We start from the raw sequence: 14,760 nt of genomic DNA, 5'->3' as shown, positions 1-14,760 counted from the left end.
CTTTTTCTTTACTCCGTTCTGTCATAGACTCATATTGGCTATCGGGGGCAGTAGGACCGTGAGACCTGTACATGTGGAGTGCCCCACTACCTCTGCTGAACTGCGGTTCAGCTTGACTCATCTGTTTAATGTGTTTATTTTGTATCTGTTTAATGTGTTAAAACTATTCTATTATCGCTTCGCCGGAAAAAAAAATTGGGATTTACTAAGTAAAAAAATTATTTGTCCGGACGGACTACTCGAGGCGCGGGCCTCTTTGAGGCTAAGCCTATCGGGCAATTTGATCACGCGACCAATTTCCGCGCTTTTTCCTGAGCAAATATATCTGGCACTGTATCCGAAGGCTCCGAAAGATAGAGATTCTAGAGCCGTTTATTGGAAACAGCAAGATTGATACAAGAGACATAGGTATCAGTTAGCTAAACATATTTAATAACTTGATGTACGTTTTTGCGCCACAGTGGAGTTCAGTCTTCGCCGCAGGGTAGCTAACCTGAATTTTTAAAAGTTGTCAGTAGTCATTTTGAGTCAGTATCCGCGAAATCAAAATGCTCCCAATATTTATTTGTTAGTAACTAATATGAGCCCACTAGGGACCTGCAAAAGGCTACAGAGGAACAGGGACTGACTCGGTCAAGAGCCCGTTACACTTGTACGTATAACCTACTAGACTGAATGCAGAAAAAAATCCCCAGACCAGCTGGTGATTTGATCCACAGACAGACTAATATGGTTGCATTCTAGGCAGGTGTCGGAGGCCAAGCCACACAGCCTGGGATTCAGGATTTCCTCTGTAGTACTAACACTTAAACATCCTGCATGACTTCTCATCTTTCATTAAGGGCTGATTTTAGCATAGATTATATATAATCTATGAGATTATATACAAGGCCACTCTAATTGGTATACCGGTTTCTGGTCCCCCACCCACATCAAAATATCAAAATCTCTTGATTAGTCATTATTGCTATTATTATGATTTTGCTGCTCATTACGCATGCACATACTCTATATCCCTCTTATTGGTATATGTTGCATTGCTTTCTGGTAAGTGTTATTGTTGCCATAGATAGTATACCACAGACAGTCTGTGGTATACTATCTATGTTATTGCTAATTGTAAGTGCAACCATAGTATATGGCTTTTAAAGATTGTTTATAGAAGCCATTTAGTTCGTATTTCGTGATTGGTGTCTAAATGTGTCAGCATTTGTAGGTTTTACTTTGTTGATAGAAAATTCATGCTAGTGCATGTATTAGTCATGTATCCAGTAGAGTTTTAATATAGTGATTTTAATAGTTATACAACCAAGTAGTAAGAATAATACGAAATGCAGTTAAAATTACGTCATTAATAATGAATGAATAAATAAATAAATAAATAATGTTTGAGAAAACTACGAGGCCTAGAGACATGAACTGAGCGGGGATAAATTCACCTGTGAATGAAGGCACAACTGTATAATAAGTACGCCTGTTCGTGCTGATGACTTTACCGTACGTGTAATTCTATATAACGCCCGGCACCACGCCCTTGTTTAATTACAGATTGCTTGAACGAGAAGATTAGTAAACGTCCACGGAGAGGCCATGTGATGCGCCACTTTACTGGTAAGCAACAACATTACAAGTATGTTTAAATATTTGTAACTGTGTATTTTGTGTGCAGGATATGCGTTCCAGGCGTCATGCAGTGAACGACCAGCTGATGACCAGTTGGGATACCAGCTGATGCACTCATAAACAACCAGCTGGAACAGCAAGGTAATGAGTAATGTAATACTTGCACCAGTAGTTGTATTATAGGTCTACATCTTCATCCTTCATCTGGCTTGCTAGCGGCTGGAATTATTTTCATTATACCGGCACCTTCATCTGGCTTGCTGGCGGCTGGAATTATTTTCCACTCGGCTTAACTACTAGTCTACTGTGAGTCTGTAATAGCTAAACGAGAAGCCGATGCAGTGCTGCATATACAACAATGTGTAACTATCTCCTGTATGTTGTGCATGGCTGTATGCATAATATTATAGCCAGACTGTGATCACTGTGCCAATGCCACACCGCTGATATGCAGGTACATCACCAGTGGCCTCTAGTTACAACAGAGTCTGTTGTGCCATATTGGCTTGATTGGGATCAATTGCTAATTGTGCCTTCACCATATCCCTTATTCTGCATAGCCTCACTTCACTGCTGAGTCATCTTCAGAAACACGTCACACCTACAATATATAGTTACTTTCAATATAGCTAACTTAACTTGGTTTTTTGTGTAGGTTGTGTTTTAGTATTGTGGTTTTCTGATGCCAGTTAAACTCCCTTGCCTGTGTATGTATGCATATGTATCATTTCCACCGGTACATGCACACTGCTCTGAGTGTTTCCTATGGCACTGTTTATACTTGCCCAATGGGTAGGTTGCAACGTTGGTGTATGTACTTGGTTGTATGTGACGCGGTCCTAGTATAATAATAATAATGACATAATGACGAAATTTGCCCGCCCACATGTCCTTTTTAGTATGAGCAGGATCAGAAACCAGTATACTAGTTGGAATGGCCTAATCTATGATTTTAGCAACTAGCTATTAGCCGAGGTGTAGCTACCAATATTGGGGTTAGTGTTTACCAATACCTGATATTTGATGTCACCAAAAAAGAAGCATATAGTCCATGGATATATACACAGTAATGAAATGTGTTACAATGCAATAACCTGTATTCATTGCTATACTGTATGCCTGTGGTGGTAGTGGTGTGGCTTCTGTTGTGCAATCCAGACAATCAGGCACCTACAAACATTTATGCTCCCACCATTACTTCACATTGTGGAAGACTAATTTCCTGTGGCACTTTTATTTTAAAGGTACTATTAATATGACTGCTTCTTTACGTGGGAGAGTGTTATTATTTTCATAGTTAGGTGGTTTCCTAGTTATACTTTTGGTGAGATGCTCACAGCTAAATGGTGTTGTTGAAATGCGAAGGATATCTTGCTAGATGTTCTTCCTTTTCACTGCGGCAACTATTTTTTGCCAAAGTTTTTTTTGACAAAAATGTAGGTCTGTAAATTTTTATCTTGACATCTGTGTTTGCAATGCATATGCCACACACACAATTCAATAGAGCTCTTCAGCTAAAGCTCCTAAACCATAAAATTTCTATTCTGTATCATTGAGCCGCTATTCAGCTTCAAAGGTGCAAACTAATAGCTGTTGTCACTTGACTCACGTCAACACGACAATTCTATGTAAATATTTGCATTGTATAGTGTTCACCAGCGACTGAAGTGCTCTTGGCTGCTCCTCCAAAGTTCCAAACTGGTAAAAGAAATCTATTAAAATCCATTAAATGTAAAACATGGTATGGACTCCTTCTGACTAAGTTTCTGGACACACCTCACAGCACCCTGTAATTAGTAAAGCTTCAGAAACTTTTTACTCTGTTCTTAAGATAGATGACAGTTGAGTGAATGTTTGACTGTAGAAAAAATACAGAACTACAAAAGATATAAGTCTAGTGCAAAGTTAATGCGATCTAAAATGTGGGCATTGTAAGACAAGTCCAAAATGGATAACACGCAAACTATGCCATACATTTGTACAGCCGTTTTATTACCAAGTATTGGATTACTCTAGGTGTGCCTTGCAGGCCATGCAAACAGTGTTCTTCAGCAAAAATTTTTGTCCTTCAAAAAAAACCCACTACAAGGTAGCTACTTTAAAAATGTCTGATGGCGAATAGTACTGTTTTTTTTTTTAAATATGCAGTTGATGAACACATATGCCTTCTCTACCTGATGGTCTGAGGATTTTCATCCCAACCCTAACTCTCCATGAGAGATACCTACCCACCTAGCCAAGGAATCTACTTGCCATATTTCCTCATATAAAAACCACATTCAAGTAAACACCTGTCTTGAGTATAAGCCAGAGGGTTTTGAGCACATTTTGGAAAATAGAAATATCTGGTATCAAATATAGGCCTGGGCCATGAATGCGTGTTAGTGGCATTAATTCTTTCCCTTGCTGCTGCTGCTGTTTCTTCAAACTTATTAACTATCCTTCTGGGGAATGAAGGTACTATGAGTATTCACATGAGTGGTCTGTGCGAGTGTGCATGCATGCAGATATGTATTATACAGCTATTTGATATGCCTTTACTAAACTTGTTTATTATAGTCAACATGCACACTGACAAAAAGTTCTCTATGCTACAATTATGTTATTCTTCCACAACTTGATTTTGATTAAAAGCTGGGCATTACTCAAACTTATTCAAAATGAACCACTAAAGGTTGAGTCAAAAATGCTGGGAAAGGAATGAAAGCATTGGGGTTTTATATGAGGATTTAGGCTGTGAAAAAAACCCAGGAAATATTATATAGTGGGGTTTCCTGTGGGCAAATTTATGTGCAAAAATACAACCATGTGATATTTAATAACCTCAGGAGATACACTAAATTTCTTGCACAAATTTATTGCTCATTGAACGAAGTGTTCTCATACTAGATGGAAGCAATGAAATTTTAGTCTGAAATAGAGAGGGTTTCCTTGTATCCAAAACGGATTTATGCAGGCACCCAAAGTTCTCAGGAAACAGGATAACAGGGATGCTGTATTGCACTGCTCAGTGATGTTCAGTGAAGAAACACGTGTTGTGCTGTGTATGGAGATTGAAAAGCTGATTTAAAAATACTAAACAAACAAGCTGTGATATACATAAACAAGCACCTGGTTTGTTGGTGGTTTTACTGGCGCTAAAACCTTGCAACAATTAATGTGCAACTACACAATTAAAAACCTCGCAACAACAACTATGCAATGAAATATGTCACAGATTCTAATATTGCAAAGTGCCCTAAATGTATGATTAAAGCACAATAAAACAGACTATATGGTAAATAGATATATAACAAGTGTCTGAGTCTTGAAGCAATGTCCTGCATTATAATGCACACTACGTCTGTTGTACTTGACAATAATAATTATTGTGTATACACATTGCTGTAAAGTTTAAATTATTGTGATGTGTATGCATGATGCAAACCCTGTCATTGGCTTTCAAGGACAATACAAAGGACCCTGGCTATACCACATGGTCAGAAGTGCTGCCTTTAGCTACACCACCAACAAGTGGTGTGTTATTGATCAGGCCCAGCACAAGGAAGTTGCAGCATGGGCCCACTACACATACACTTGTGTGAATAATATTTTGTAATATAGATAATGTGAGACTATGTAGCTAAATATTGTAAAATAGGCCACTCAATAGTAGAGCGGCTTAGCAAAATAATTATGCACTTTGTGCAGAAAGTATGAAACTTTGCACATATTATCTACCTACCATGAAGTGTATTTTGAGGTGTGGAGCCATTGCAGATTTGACCTTTGGTGTCCTCTACAGTTCATTTTATGCTCAAAAATAGTGACCTATGTCTATATATCACTCATACAACACTCAATTTGTTCAAACTAGGTACCAAATTGAAGATCTTTATCCAAGAAACAAGTTGATACTTGTTGCAAGTTCATACCATATTCCATTTCAAAGTTGTGGTAATTTTTACTAGCAGCAAATTCATATAAAGTCAACCACCCATGCAATTATACCCTTAATCTACATTCTTTGTTTGCCATTCAATCATTTATTTTTTAATCTAACCATGAGCACTGACGGTTACATATACAACCAAAATATGGAAAAATATCCAGGAGTGAGGCATAGGGGTTATGTACAATACTCCTGTGAGATTAAATCAACAAACGTCATAATTTTTGTAGTTTTGTCATCAGATTAAACTCAAATTTGTGGTTGTTTATGGCTATAACTTATATTTTAATGCATAAAGCTCTAAGGTTACGCATGCTACTATCAGTCACGTTTGCTGAAAAGCCTTAATAGCCTAATACGTATCTAACATACCGTATTGATAGCTAATTTTGTGAACTGACTATAGGGAGATTATGGTCATGAACTATACCTACTTCTTGTATCCCCTTAAATATATATTTGCCTTTAGAGAGACACACACCCAAGATGTGGTGGAGTCTGAGGGAATAACCAACTAGACAATTTGTGTTTCACAATTTGGTTCTATATAGCAAAATGTGTTCCATGTTTGCAAGTATAGCTAAAAAGCTAACGATTTCAAAAAAAGTATTTTCCAAAGCTTTACAGCAATAAAAATTTAGCATACAGGTTTTTTTTTCAGTCGGACTTTCATCTAGGAAATGACTAAAGGGGAGTCACAATGAGAGTAATGAGGGACGATGTATAAAGATCTTTGTGTTCATAGCTAGTTTACACACATGGCATCTAAAAGGGCATGCCATGCACCCAGATATTTTAGACTCCCACAGGTGCATTCTCAGCTACAACCTCTAAAGTACCTGAGAATGACCTACAGTACCTGAGAATGACCTACAGTACCTGAGAATGACGAGAAGTAATCTCATGCTTGTATTCTCAGGTACAGTTCTGGGCTGTTGTACCAGGAAAAATACACATGCCATGTATTTCATTCAATATTACAGTTGTTGTTGACGTATTCACTGAGATTTTGATTTATAGATTAAGAAATTCATTTGTCACTGAAAGGGGGTAAAATGGGGGTTAAAAAGCCCCCTCCCCCCAAATGAACTATTACAGAACCCCCATTGTAGTTAAAACTGTTGATAGAGCAGCATACATATAATTATGAACTATTTTATTTAACTATACCACAAGAGAGGAGGGTACATGCCCCACCCCTGGATATGTCTCTCCACTTTTTGGTTGTATATGCAACCTGCAGTGCTCATGGTGAGCTAAAAAAACACAAAAATTGAGTGGCAAACAAGAATGTAGATGACAGTGTGTAATTGCATGGGCAGTTGGATTTATATGAATTTGCTGCTGGTAATAATTACCATAACTTTGAAATGGAATATGTTATGAGCTTGCAAGAAGAATCAACTTGTTTCTTGGATAAAGATCTTCAATTTGACACCTAGTTTGAACAAATTGAGTGTTGTATGGGTGATATATAGACAAAGGTCACTATTTTTGAGCATAAAATGAACTGTAGAGGATACCAAAGGTCAAATCTGTGATGGCTCCACATCTCAAAATACACTTCATGGTAGATAGGTACTATGTGCAAAGTTTCGTACTTTCTGCACAAAGTGCACAATTTGTTCATTTTTGCTAGCTATAAGCCACTGTACTATAATAATACTGTAGAACTTTAATTTAAAACTAGCTGCAAGTTGTTAACTGATTATTTTGTGTTTGTGTTTGGTTTTCTTGTGTGCAATATATGAAAAATGCACAAAACTGAATCCAGCTTTATAATAATATTCTTATAACTAAGATGCCAGGTGTTCCATTAAAGGGAATGCATTGAATTCAGTTCTGTCCAACTTGGTCAGTTTGATCGCTTATGTTTTTCACAGTTTTAGGATTGATCTCAAACAATGGATGATTGTGATCTACATCGCAAAGCTTTACATCAATGTTCTGTTGAGCTCCATAGCAAATTGAATCCTGACAGTATTGTTCCCTATTTGCAACGTGACAACTTGCTAACAGACAATGAGGAAAACATATTAACGGATTCAAGCAAGTACCGGAAAGACAAAATTAATTCTATAATATCTATGTTGCCTACAAAGGGGTCTGGTTGGTGGGAAAAGTTTATCAAGGCTTTGAGGAATACAACTACAGGGACTGCCCACAATGAAGTAGCAGATAAGCTTGAACAACAACTAGCTGAACTTAGTGTGGATAATGGTAAGTAGTCACATGGGTTGCTCTATTGTGTGTAGTAAACAATTAGAAGAGTTAGAAGTTTTACATTTGAGTAGGGATCGTAGAAATAAAAAGCACTGAGGCTGCAGCTATACTAGTTGACATTTAATTCCTACTTCAGTCACATTCAGCCTGTCAATAGAGGTTAAATGTCCACTAGTATAGTAGCAGACTTCCTTTGTTTCATTATCTATTATTTCTGTGCTCTCTACTTGCCCTGGCCTGTTTGAGGCCTCAGTGAAAATGTGTATTTGGTGTACTTTCCATATTGTATGGACCCCTCTTTTATTTTCTACCCCATTGCCCTGCCAGTGTGGATAAGGTGAGAGTCAACTAGGCATATTTATTTCATCAGATCATTTCGTCTATCTGAGAGCACAGTTGCAGGGAGTCCATGTGCAGTGTAGTAAGGAAAAGGCACGTCTTGAAGCAACATCGAACAGTGAAGGAGCCAGGCACATAGCTTACCATAACCTTATCCATAATTGAGTCAGACAGTCAGTCAGTTAGTAAAAAAAAATAATTAGAAGTTCACAGAAATTTGTTGGGAGGATTTGGGGTCACTCTGAAGACATTATGAGCTTGGTTATGCCTAACCAATACTGGGCAAGTTGGTAAAGTTGATTGGGATGATATTTCTAAAGCCTAAACTGTATGATAATGCATTTATCATTAAGTACCGTGGTTCTCAACAGTGGAAATCATGAAAGTTTGTAACTTCCCAGAGATGGAGTATTGATCATGATCTATAAGAAGTTGAATGCTGTCTGTCTGGACTTCTGTCTGCCTGCCATGTTGCTCAATTACCAGTCGTTATTGACATAATTAATACTTGCGCTCAGTCGTCATCCAGCTGCTTAATTGTGAGATAGCATTGTAGTAGCTAAGCAAAGTTATCAAAGAAAATCTAAGTTCCAGCTCCCATCTTATCCAGCATTTAATCAGAATCATTTACTGAAATAACATGAATTAGGCCTTTGAAACTTTTCCTATGGCCTAGTTTCATCATTCTTACCAGCTCTATGGATTAATTATCAACATCTATCATTAAAACATGTATAAAAGTAATCTTTCCACTTTGCTGAATTGGATTTCCGATCCATGCCAATGCTCCAAAAAAATTGACCCATGGTGAAATTTTGTACCTATGTCAGAATTGTGATCGCCTAGTATGCTATTTTGGAGAGTTATTTGTTCTGGTAGGGCATATCATATACAATTGAATGTTGATAGTAATATGTGCCCACTAATTGATGAAGACGTACAAGTGCGTGGCTTACCACAGGTACTTCTATACTTGGTTATGATGCAGCAACTCTAATTTATTCATGGAAAGCCACAACCCTGTTTGTGGTTACTTATTGGCTTCTTAAGATAAACACATGGGCTATCTTAATTTATTAGTAACCAGAGAAGTATTATGATTATGTAACAAAGTAATAATGTTACCTAATGCATTATGTAACACTCTATAAGTTGGTAACTTTGCTACAGCTAATAACTATAATCATAGCTAGGTGTGTATTATACTGTCTTAACACACTAGTCTTGTCCCCAAGCAGTAGTCACACCAGTGAGTTTTATAAAGTAACACTCCTTTGAACGGCTGGAAAATTATTCATTTTTGAATGAACACAAGAAACGTGTTTCTAGCAATATTGATCTAAGGCCAAGAAAGTGGACCAAAGTCACCAGACGACCTTCACGTGATCAAGCATGTGGGTGGCTAGGGACAAGACTATTTACACACCTTTGTGGGCAAAATGTGTTAAATTAATTAACAGCATCCTCTATGTGTGAGAAATGAAGGCCATACAGAGATGTCAAGGCGTGCCAGTTTGAAATACAGGTGATACAAGTTTACAAATATATTGTGACTAACTTTCCCAATGAGCTCTATGAGTGGAAAATAATGTAGCTGGCTGGGCTACTAGGAACAGCAAATTTCTTCCAAGTTGAAAAGGGGCATGTCCCTTTCACATGCATACAAAAATGTAGAGCAGCCTTGAGACTTGTGTGAAGAGAATTTGCATACGGAAACATGATAGCCAAACTATAAAACAGTTTAAAATTGACGGTTCTATTCGTAACTTGTGGTTTAAAGCGGTTTGTTAAAGTTATGCTTTGTAGCAGTCAGCAAAATAATCAGTGAATTACAAAATAATGGATTATAAATACATTAAATTACTACAACTAATTGATGTTAACGTTGTATTACAAAACAACAACTAAGCAGGAAATCAACTTAAATAATTAGCAGCATAATTATAGTATGTATTGACCTATTTATTTAGCAAGGATAGTATTAGATAACTGGACTCCTGGTTTTAGTACAGTAGAACCTCAGTTATCCGAACCCCAATGTATCTCAGGCAATGGTAAAAGTGTTTAGATAAGTGAATAGTTCAGAGATAACTGAAGCCCATGCATTTATATACAGAGCTCTGTTTAAATACTCTAATAGAACATACAACTGTACTCAAAATACTCTAATAGAACAGTCACATTCCCAATTTCAGATAAGCGAGGGCCTACTGTAGTAGCAGTAGTAGCACATCAATTTCTTAATCATGGTTAATTCTGTAGCTGAGCCTGAGCCTGATAGTCCACTGCATCGACAACAACCTGCACTTAAATTGCCCCATCCGCCACCGGATCCCTACAAACCACCTGAGCTTGATGAAGGTTAGTGCAACTATGTAGCTACAGTGTATAGTTTACGCACAACTACAGTATCTGTATGGTATTTCCAGACTATGTATATGTTTGTGCCTTTTATTCTTTGGCGAATGGCAATCTTATTACGGGTGTTCATGTTAGTGTGACCTGACAGATCTTATAGTGTATGCATTTCTTTTAAAAAATTTTATTGTATATCACTGTATAATTCTAACTATATTTGTTAGTTCTTCATCAAGATCCTCCAAAGCAAAATGGCATTCCTCCAAAGCAAAATGATGTTCCCCCCAAATAGCAAACTGCACCTTTACAGAGTTGTCTTAGTGTTTGCACCAATATTGACTTTTTGAAAACAAAATTGCCAAAATCTTTGTCTGCCAGCCTAGCCTGCCTGTCCACAGTCAAAAAAGTTAGAGGCTATCATACAGCCACCATATTAAAAGCAATAGTTAAACTCATAAGTACCTTATTCCTTCACACTTGTATGTGCAAGTACTTGTCAAGTCATGGCGAACATTTAAACCAAATTTCAAATCTGTAGACCAAACCAAACAAAAGTTGTTGTCTGGAATTTAAGCACCTGTAGTTTATTTTCAGTATAGTGGCTGTACAAATTGATTTCTTTTTCTTCCTGCTGTTTAGCACTATAATTCCAAAACTACTCAACATAATAAGCGAAATTTTAGTAACCTTTTCCTTGGACACTGTAGATAATAAAAAGGAATCTGGAAATTGTTCGAATTGTGCAGTTTTTTTGTTGAAATAGTCACAAAAATTAATGGTTCCTCCAGCACTTACATCATAAGACAGTGCAACGAACAAATAGGCTTGCCCTGACTGTGCCAGCATAATAAGGGGCATGATAGGTAGGCAGAAGCATTGAGCATAATTCCAGCATAATAGGAACAATTTTTGTGCGTTGGGTATTAAAACTCTGCATGTTTTGCATGATACACATTGAGATAGTCACATAAAAGAGGCAAGCACAGCAAAGAGTTAGATTTGCTGCTAATGGTGAAGGAAAGAGAGTGGCTAAAGATAGAGATATTCTACCACATGTTGAAGAATGCTCACAGATACTCTAATAGAGCAGTCAAGATACAATTTTAAGAACATACTTGGGGTACAACTGAACATAGTTGGGGCATAATAGGAGAAATTTTGGAGCATTGCTCAAAAGCACAATAGGCTATTTTAAAAGCATAGTAGGCTTAGGTCTAGCACAGAATGACTTGTTTATTTCTTATAAGTTTCACAAGCAATCCATTCCATTAGCCTGTTTGGAATGATAGTAAAGGAAAGTTATAACTATACAGACACATTCTCTGTATGTGTGCATTGTAGGGTGTTCTCCAGCACTTTATCAAAAGGCTTAAATACCAGCACAACCACAATTGCTTCAAAAATGTCAAAGCTTAAAAATACCCATAAGGGTGATTTTCCAAAATTTGGTCACATTTAATCCCTACACTTCAGTCTAACCATGACTAAATTAGGGATTAAATGTCCATTAATATATCTACAGGTATAGGCAATCTCTCTTGTTTCGCTCATACTCTGCAAATGGATTGTTTTGCTGTTCCTGCTCTTTCCCCCCAATAATTTGGCTAGCCATCTCAAGTCATTAGCTCAACTGTCTTCTTACCACAAACGTTTCAGATTACTCTACAATTTACCTTTAAAAAATCAACAATCCATAGAGCATTGATGAAGTTATTTGTTTGCACACCTAACTCCTCAGCAGCATTTCAGAAAAACCTTTGTGATAAGTGCCTCAAGAATTAATTTTCCCAATCATTAGGAATGTTGTGTGTGACATAAAAGTAAGCTACAGAATTAGGTATGCATTGTTGTATTCAATGGATGCAAGCTTTTCCTTGGAGGGGGGAGCATGTTCCTCTGCATCTTATTCTTAACATTGTCTGCCTCCCAACCATAAGGTGCTTCCTACACCTACGTACGTATGTGCATGATAAATTGAATGAAAACAGAGTGTAATATAGAGCAACACTAATACTATAACATATCCGTATAAAATACTTTTATTTGTTTAGATGAACTTCAGAAGAACTATGATGAGAATGTCAAAATAGGCTCAGTGAGTAACAACAACAACCATGAACTTCAAGATCCTCAGCTGATGGTTCTCATACAAACAGTGAATGAAAATGAGTTCCGTGCTGCAATGTTACAGTTAAAAGGTTACAAAGCTACTGAGTATAATGTACATGATGCCATGTGTGATAGCTACAGTTACTATTATGTTGGATACTGGGGTAATGTAAAGGTTGCAATAGTTCAGACTGACATGGGAGCTCAAGGGTTCAGTGGTTCATGGTACGAAACAAGGAAGGCATTGTATCTCATGCCACAGATACGCTACATCTTCCTGGTGGGTGTGTGTGGGGGAAGGAAAGGCAAAGTACAGCTAGGTGATGTGGTGGTATCCAAGGAGGTACATGGGTTTGATGAATTAAAGATGATTCCTGGAAGAATGATCAACCGTGGATTTAAATCATTGTGTAAAGGACGTAATTTTTATCGATACATATCTCAAACTGCACATTGTCCCAAACAAAGTGTAAAGCTTGGAGTAGTATTGAGTGGACCTTGGCTAGTTGCAGATGATTACATGCAACAGAAATTGTGGGATATGTCCCCAGATGGAGTGGCCGTCGAAATGGAGGGTGCTGGCGTCATCCGAGCTGTTGATGGTAAGAATTTGGCAGAGTGCTTGGTTGTGAAGGGGGTATGTGATCTTGCTGATGAGCACAAAGATGACAACTGGCAACCACAAGCAGCCACTAATGCTGCAGAATATTTGTGTGAGATGATGAATAATGGTCACCATTTGTTTGGTAAGGCTGTTGTATTACCTATGTATGTAAAGTCTCACCATTTTAAACGTTTTATATAATGTATTTACAAATCTGTGTCATTTGTTAAACATTCACAAAAACCTATCTTACTTTTTTTTTTACAAATAAGAAAGGGATACCAACTGAATCATTTATCTATTTATTAGCAATTACAGCTCGACACTGCTGGAAGATACAAGCTGTGTGTTCCCAATCCAGTGCTCTGTGGGTAGCATAGTAAAATTGCTATCCATTAGAGGCAGCACTTCTCCCTTGTCAGCATGAGATTTGTTTACAAACTGTGACTAGACAATATGACACCCACAAATACTTTCTTCAGAGTTTAGAATTCTGTTAGAGTACATTGAACTTACTTTACGATTCAAAAGGTTGGCTGGTATCCTAAAATTATGCCAATTTATTATACCACATTTGAATTTGTTATTGTCACATAGAATAGAAGTTTTCGATGCATCATTTGGTCTCTGACCTTTGACTGTGGTCAGGCTAGCAGAATAAAATATTTTAGCTTTTTAAAATTCAATGCTTCGTAAATATTTTTAATAATAGATTTGATGTTAGACACTGCGTAGGTATTTTTTATCTCATAAAATATTACTGACAGCGGAACACTATTTGCTTTGGGGAGATCAGTTGTCAAACTTCTATTAGCCAAATTCCAAAATGGATGTTCTGTTTACCAACTACAATTTTTATAAAATATTTCTTTGATACAACCTCAAAGATACAGACTTCTCAGATATCCAGCATCAGGGTGACTCCCAGGAATTTGGACAATTGAAGTGTCCATCTATCATACAGTTGGTACTGCTTGTTGTTTATATGATTTATGTGAGTAAAATTATAATGTGTTGTGTATTTTTCTCTAGAGGTGAGGACACCAGCTCAGTAGACATGCAAACTTAACACAGTACACATGGTTCTTATTTATATTTTTTATACACATTTGCATTTGTGGGTTTTGTAACTAGCTATATAGTAAAGTAGCTCTGTATGAGTTTGGCATAATGTAGAGATATAATGATGAGAGTATAATGCAACTTTTAATTTGTTTTAAGAATTTTTTCATTGTCTTGAACAGTGGATTAAGTGTTGACTTATGATTTGACAGTTGGTACAGCTATGTAATTATTTAGTCATAATTCTAAATCGGCCTTATCCGCAATTATGTCGCTGATCACTATAATGAGGTCATGAAGTACTACTTGAGAAGGTCACTATAATGAGGTGGTCTTATTAATGAAGTATACCTTAGCTATGTTTGGGACCTGTAGATGAGATTATCAATAAGTCATGAAGTGCACCTTACGCTGTAAAAAAAATTAGTATTTCACTACTAATTTCTGCCACAATATATTCATTGTTTTAAAGTAGTGGCCTTCACTTAGCTCATTTTTACTGTGCATAGAA

At 37.0% G+C, this 14,760-nt stretch overlaps 1 protein-coding gene across 5 annotated transcripts; it reads left to right on the top strand.

Moving 5' to 3' along the window:
* Window positions 1-278: 278 nt before the first annotated feature.
* LOC136241139 (death domain-containing ATP nucleosidase-like) lies at window positions 279-14,458 on the top strand. Of its 5 annotated transcripts, XM_066032312.1 has the most exons (7): window positions 1,526-1,611; window positions 1,670-1,764; window positions 7,438-7,516; window positions 7,574-7,774; window positions 10,379-10,477; window positions 12,526-13,329; window positions 14,220-14,458. In XM_066032312.1, exons 3-7 carry the CDS (start codon window positions 7,459-7,461, stop codon window positions 14,240-14,242), a joined length of 1,185 nt encoding a protein of 394 aa, XP_065888384.1. In that variant the 5' UTR covers window positions 1,526-1,611; window positions 1,670-1,764; window positions 7,438-7,458; the 3' UTR covers window positions 14,243-14,458. The 5 variants fall into 5 exon arrangements, with proteins under 5 accessions (XP_065888383.1, XP_065888381.1, XP_065888385.1 ...); XM_066032311.1 differs by lacking the exons at window positions 1,526-1,611; window positions 1,670-1,764 and adding an exon at window positions 279-408; XM_066032310.1 differs by having other exon boundaries at window positions 1,525-1,611; window positions 7,438-7,774.
* Window positions 14,459-14,760: the final 302 nt, after the last annotated feature.

This window comes from Dysidea avara, chromosome 12 (assembly GCF_963678975.1).
Source record: "Dysidea avara chromosome 12, odDysAvar1.4, whole genome shotgun sequence".
NCBI classification, from domain to species: Eukaryota; Metazoa; Porifera; class Demospongiae; order Dictyoceratida; family Dysideidae; genus Dysidea; species Dysidea avara.
Note: the sequence above shows the minus strand (reverse complement) of the source record. Positions and strands in the feature narration are given on the sequence as shown.